The sequence below is a fragment of the Aphis gossypii genome, unplaced genomic scaffold (assembly GCF_020184175.1).
Source record: "Aphis gossypii isolate Hap1 unplaced genomic scaffold, ASM2018417v2 Contig00087, whole genome shotgun sequence".
Taxonomy (NCBI): Eukaryota; Metazoa; Arthropoda; class Insecta; order Hemiptera; family Aphididae; genus Aphis; species Aphis gossypii.
Window position 1 is genome coordinate 74605 of NW_026083008.1, and position 7449 is coordinate 82053.

Below are 7449 nucleotides of genomic sequence, written 5' to 3' on the forward strand. Positions count from 1 at the left end.
AAAAATTGAATTTATCCAATTCCATGAACCTGTTGATGTAAAGTATTTGTAAATTTTATTTTTTATTGTTCTTATAACGCGTTCAACCATACCAGCCTTTATACTGCTGTATCTTGAATAATGTCTAATATGATACTTATTCATTATATTTTGAAATACATTATTGTAAAATTCTGTTCCGTTATCTGTTTGTAATAATTTTGGTTGATTTTTTTTTAATATTTTTATTATACCTTTTGTACACTCCTTTGCTGTTTTATTTTTTAGTGCTTCTACCCACACATACTTGGTAAATGTATCTATAATAATTAAAATGAATTTAAAACCATTATTTTGTCTAGAATGTGGTTGCATGTCTATTAAATCAGCTTGCCAGAGATCATCTTTAAACCGTGTTACTACGCTTCGTCTAGGAAATATTTTTCTCGCTGGTCCATGTAACTCCTCAGCTAAACTGGTTAAGATTGTCATTATACTATAATATTTCTCTCGCGTAATTCTTCTAAAATTGATATAATTTCATTATTGACACCAGTATTACCAACATTTTGTGATGATGTTAGAAGATTTAATCTAGTTACTAGTTCATTCGGATCGTCATAATAAACTAATTGTGTTTGAGGTATTACATCTTTATATAAACCAGAACCTCTCTTAACCTTTGGGATTGCAGTAAAGTTAAACATTTTTTCATTCTTTGGATCTGTAGTCATAGAACTGTTTGCTGTTGGACGAAATTCAAATGGATCATTTGGTATAGTTGTATTATTATGAATATTACTACGTTTAGTGTTAGATCTAGATAAATGATCGTTAATTTGTGCTAAACTTAATCGAGGATTTCTTGAGTTATTAATTTTATCTATTTCTTCGTTTAATTGCTTTTCCTCATTTTTCATTCTATCGTATAGAGGTTTTACAACATTCGTCCATTTATGAAACTTTGAGGTTTTAGGTTTCCCATCTGCTTTTAAATGAGCTCGTGAAGTTTTTAAAATGTAATAAGATTCCATATCTTGTAGAGTTGTATTTTTTGGTTCTTTCTCACATAGTAAAGACCATAGTCCTTCAGTCCATGGATAGTATTTATTAAATAACTGTAAGTTACCATGACTAAAAGTTACAGAGTAGCCTCCTATTTTATATGAATCACTGGCTTTATCATAATACATACCATATGATTTATCATATCGTTTTGATGTAGGACGTTTATTGAAAAAATTTGAAAATGATGAATTTAATTCGTTATCATTATCATCATCACTAACGTCTGAAGTTTCCGGTTTTATTTCATCAGCCGGTTGTGTATTCTTTTCTTTTTGGTTGCTCAATGGTTCTATTATTGGTTTAAATGCTTCACGAAAATAGTTGTCGGAATCTATGATACCACGTTTCATTTCCATTATTTTTCGTTTTATATTTTTTTTTGAGGTTATTAAATTTTCCAATAAAACTTTTTCTTTAATCATTTCAAATAATAATGTGAATATAACTGTATCGTATGACTATTGACAACACAATGTATATAATTTCAGTTATACTTTATATTTATATTTATACTTACATTTATTTTATTTTAATAAAAGTATGAAAACCACATCTATATCTTCCTTCATTCATTTCCCGAGTTTTATCAATAACCATAAACCCATAATCACTATGATTCCAACATAAATGGGAAATTTTCCGAAATTCGATGAAATCCATATCTGTAGACGAATGATCATTGAATTTATGTCGTAAATTTGTATCGTCTTGTTTTAGTATTATTAAAAAATTTGAGTTATCTCTTACTAACTGTTTTGGTATTTTAGAATATGTTTGTGCTAAATAAAATACTGAACTAGCACCTGAATGTCTACAAATTGAGAAGTATTCTCTGATTACTGACTGCGGACCACATATAACGTCATCAAAAATTAAAATGGAATTTTTTTTAGTTAAGTTTGGTTTTATAACTTTATCAGCACTTGTAAAAATGAAAAAATAAGCACCTTTTATATCATCTATTATTTTTTTTAACAAAACATATTTTTCTTGGTTTGAGGTTTTAGAGTATAGATAAATATTTTCAAATCTTAACCCGTTTTCATGGGTAATTAAATTATACATTATATTTGTTTTTCCTGAACCACTAGGACCAACTAATATAGCACGTATGGTATCAGGTAATAATGATCCATGTTTTGATGGTTTTTTTTCTATCTGAACATCAACATTTGTAATATCTAATTTATCTTTCTGCTCAATAAAGTTCATTTTTTAGTATAAATACTCATGCATTTTTACTTTATAATCAGTTATAAATAATACGTTCAACTCATAAGTGTAAATCAGGTAAGACTGGTAAAGGATTTGTAAACTCACTTATAAATAGTCATCCGTTTGAAGCTCGTATTTCAAACTATTAGTATTGTTGACATGGTGCAAAATTAAAAAAAGTGACTAGATTGTGTTGATAAAAGAATAAACCCGTTGGATACTGCATGTTACGATCACGATATTTTGCATGCAACTAGAAAACATTCAGAAGATAGACATAAAGTGTTAGAACTTCGGGCTTGGGAAAGATTTAAAACAAAAGATACACCTAGAAATTGAAAATCGTTGCGTACACCGTAATAAACGCAATGAAAGCTAAAAGAAAAATAGGAATGGGTTGTAAACGTAAACGGAAACGTACTACAAAAATAAAAATAAATGGTATAATGTTAGCGAAAAAAAAAAAACGTTAAAAAAAAAAATGTTGGTAAAAGGTTGATTTTAACACCAGGTCAAACAGGTGGTGCAATTCCCTTAATACCTATTTTTGCATGATTATCAGCACTTGGTAGTTTAATGTCTGGAAGTGCCAGTGTGTATAATGCAATACAAAATTCAAAAAGAAAGAAAGGTAATGGATTATATTTAAAAAATAATGGATCAAGGAAAAAAAACTGATGAATACGCTACCTAACAGACCACTAACTTCTAGAGATATTATAAAATAAGTTACAAAGTTTAATATCAGTCATTTCCGCGGAGTATTTTCACGTGATAACTTACCTAAAAAACCTCTCACAATCGAATGTGGTATATTAAACTTAGACGTATCTTCCGGTAATGGAAGTCATTGGGTAGCGTTTTATAAAATTAAAGATAAGGTTGAATATTTTGATAGCTTCGGTGATTTACCTCCACCGATTGAACTACAAAACTATTTTAAAGGAAACAAAATTAAATATAACTACACAAATTATCAAGATTTTAATTAATTTAATTGTGGACATTTATGTCTTAATTTTTTACAATGCAAGAATCAGTTACTTTAAGTTTATCTGGTAATACAACCACATTATCTGTACATTATTGTCCACCAATTGATGTATACGATGACTCGGAAATTGCTTTGTTAAATTTACAAACATATAATACATTTGCAAACATAAACGAAACTAATAACAACTTCAAAATATATTTAGAAAAGCCCGATCGTTTACTAAATAATAATAAATTTCCAATCTGTTCTATCACACTAAAAAAGGGGTGTTACGATATTAAGGATATTAAAAATCGAATTTTGACCCAAATAGATGACTTTAATAATGATAACGATTACTTTAGAATAAAATCGACAGAGAAAATGACTTTTGATATCGGGATTGATCAAATAGATTTTAGAACAACCATATTCAGTAATGGTATAATACGTTTTAACGTAAAGAACAGTATAGGACCTTTATTGGGGTTTGAAAAAAAAAGTTATGAACCACACAATATGCACATTGAGGGTCATCGATCACAGAAAGTGACAATTTAATCAGTGTTAACTCAATAAAAGTAATGTGTAATATAGCTCAAGGTTCATTCAACAACCACATGTCAAGTCATTCAATTTATGAGTTTTCCCCTAGTGAGATCATAGGGTCTAAGCTGATTCAAACACCAAATAACCTAATATATTACAAATTAAATAAAACAAATATCGATTCAATAACTATACAATTAGTTGATCAAGATCATAATCCGATAAACAATTTAGGTGAGAAATTAATAATCAATCTACATATTAAACGTTACGGATCTTAATATGGGATCATGGTTTTCCTGAAACAACGTGGGGCGACTGGCTCCATTTTACAGCGGGAATTTCTTACACTGCAAGGGGACAATACCCCCTCAAATTTTTCATCTCCGCTGAAAAATGGAGCCAGACGCCCCATATTTATACTAATAAATGGTTAGAAAAACCATGGGGCGTCTGGCTCCATTTTACAGCGGGAATTTCTTACACTGCAAGGGGACAATACCCCCTCAAACTTTTTTCATCTCCGCTGAAAAATGGAGCCAGACGCCCCATATTTATAATACTTCTTGTTCCTTGGTTTGGTATTCCATGATAATTCGATATCATAATTATTACTAATAATATTATAGCGATATAATTTTACTTATAATGTTACAACACAATAATATTTAAATAATACCATTTTCTACGCCATATCTTTGAACCATACACACGTATATAAATAGAAAAGAAGTAGATAGAACACGTGTACTTGGTATTACCAGTTCGTTAAAAGGTTATCTATCAGGTACACCTGATAATTATAATTGTTATGAAAATGCTGGTTGGATTTTTAAAAATATTTCAAACCCAGCAAATAATAATGGAGAATTTAGTGCATGCATTCCGTTGAAATATTGGTTAGGTCTATTTGAAGACTTTAAAAAGGTATTAGTTAATTCTAGATTAGAACTAATATTAACTCGATGTCATAACGATTTAAACGCTCTAAAGGTAATAACCAGTGCAAGTACAAATTCTGGAAAAGTTGATTTGAATAAAATAGTTTGGAAGGTTCCACATATTACTGTTGATGATGAAGAAAGGTTAAAATTATTAAAACTTATTGAAAAAGAAAAAAGTTGGTTTATCCCGTTCAGATCTTTTGAAACTTTTGAATATCCTGAACTCGGAACCACAAAAAAAGTAGTGTGGAACTTGAAGACAGCATCAAAATTAGAAAAAACCACGATTTATCATAATTGGATTCCAAAAAGGACGTAAAAATTCGTTAGAAAAAGATTGTAGTATATTTGATCACTGTAATATAACAAACGTTAAAGTATTTCTTAACTCAATAGCTTATCCATATGATAATTTGAATTTAGATTTTACGAAAAATAATTTCACCTTATTATATGATATGTATACATCGTTTCAAGAATCGTACTATGAAAAAAATATACGAAACCCCTTATTAAGTCCCTCTACTTTTCTATCGAACGCACCAATTGTAGTTATCGATACTTCAAAACAGAACGATTCGGCTACAGCATCATCAGTAGATGTGCAATTGGAAATTGAAGCATCGGAATCTCTTACAGGTGTAACTGCTTATTGTTATTAATTCATGATCGGATTGTTGAATATGTACCTTTTACTAGAGAAGTAAGAAACTAGTGTGAATAATATTAAAAAACTGATTTATTTAAAATACTTGATGTTAAATACTATTAATTAATTTAAAATAAATAAACAAAATGATAATAAAAAAAATGATTTTATTTATTTCAGAAATTTAAACGAAAATGATTCGTTTAACTAATAACTAATCATGTTTTATTTTCAGTAAAAGTAATAGGGTGATTTTTTATACTGAAAGAAGGACATTCCGCTTTAAACATTTTTTGTGTCCCTATAAAAATGGAGCAAAACGCCTCATGGTTTCCCTGAAACAACGTGGGGCGACTGACTCCATTTAACAGCGAGAATTTCTTATACTGCAAGGGGACAATACCTCCTCAAACTTTTTTCATCTCCGCTGAAAAATGGAGCCAGACGCCCCATATTTATACTAAGAAATGGTTAGAAATACCATGGGGAGTCTGGCTCCATTTTACAGCGGGAATTTCTTACACTGCAAGGGGACCATACCCCTCAAACTTTTTTCATCTCCGCTGAAAAATGGAGCCAGACGCCCCATATTATACTAAGAAATGGTTAGAAAAACCATGGGGCGTCTGGCTCCATTTTACAGCGGGAATTTCTTACACTGCAAGGGGACCATACCCCCTCAAACTTTTTTCATCTCCGCTGAAAAATGTAGCCAGACGCCCCATATTTATACTACTGTTGTTGCTTTCTTTCTTTCGCTGTTTTCTTTGTTGTCATAATGTTGTCATTTTGTTTGTCATAATCAATAGCGACATTAATATAGTTTTTTTTCTTGCTGAACTGCAGTGATAGTTATACATTGTCTTATACATTTTTGTCTCCATTTTTATATACATAGATTTTTAATTTCTTTTTTACTATGACAACGATTTTAGTTTGTATGTCTATTTACTTGCATTATTAAAAAGCGGGCAAGTGAGTACCGCTCTGCTGTACATTAGGTGCCGTATGGATCATTATTATATATTATAGGAGTGTTAAATTTGAATCCAATGATAGTTATCATTGTATACGAAAAACGATTCTGAACGAAGATGATTTGTCAGCCTAGGATATAATTTCTAGTGGTTGGTGAAAAAGGTGGTTTATGTTTTAATGGCCTGAATACAACAAAATTTAAGTTCTTTTATAATAATTGTAAGCTAAACTTATGAAAAACCTTGTATTAAATTTTCAACTCTTAGCTACATATACAAAAATTTTTATGAAATATACCTACAAAATAATTTGCAAATATTCATGGTTTTGACGAATTTTTGTCAATATTTGAACTTCAAATGCTAATCAAAAAAATTGTGCCTATGTATTCTTATAATTTTTTAATCACTATAATAATAACTTATGAGGAACTTTGCATTAAATTTTCAAGTATTTTGATAGGGCCAAAAGATTTAATCGACACAAAAAAAACAATTTTCAGAAAAATTGAAAATTTCAGTTGTCTATAAATAGCTCAAAAAAAGTCAAAATATTTTGAAAATTAAATCACGTAAAGAAAATGCGAATCTTAACAACTGGTAAAATTTTTAAGTATCTACGACTTATACTTTTTGAATAATAACAAATATTTAAAATCGTTTGAGGATAAATCGTTATCGTTCGCTATTTCGTTAAAATTTAAAATTCAAACGCACTTAAAATTTTTCCTATAATGATGCTTTGAGTTTTCTCTATAGATACTTGAAGGTAAACTTATGGAAAACTTAGTGTTGTATTTTTAATCCTTAGTTATAAACACAAAAAATTTTATGATTTTTCAACTTCAAATAATTTGCAAATATTCATGCTTTTGACGAATTTTTGTCAAAATTTTAACTTTAAATGCTAATAAAAAAAAATTGTGCCTATGTATTCTTATAATTTTTTAATCACTATAAGAATAACTTATGAGGAACTTTGTATTAAATTTTCAAGTATTTTGATAGGGCCAAAAAATTTTTATCGACACTTCAAAAATATTTTTTCAGAAAAATTGAAAATTTCAGTTGTCTATAAATAGCTCAAAAAAA

At 29.1% G+C, this 7449-nt stretch overlaps 1 protein-coding gene across 1 annotated transcript; it reads right to left on the reverse strand.

Moving 5' to 3' along the window:
- Positions 1 to 164: 164 nt before the first annotated feature.
- On the reverse strand, positions 165 to 1683 carry LOC126553151 (uncharacterized). Its single transcript, XM_050208322.1, has 2 exons — positions 582 to 1683; positions 165 to 502 (listed from the first exon to the last, which is right to left on the reverse strand). The coding sequence occupies exons 1-2, from the start codon at positions 1467 to 1469 to the stop codon at positions 476 to 478; spliced, it is 915 nt and encodes a 304-aa protein (XP_050064279.1). The 5' UTR covers positions 1470 to 1683; the 3' UTR covers positions 165 to 475.
- Positions 1684 to 7449: the final 5766 nt, after the last annotated feature.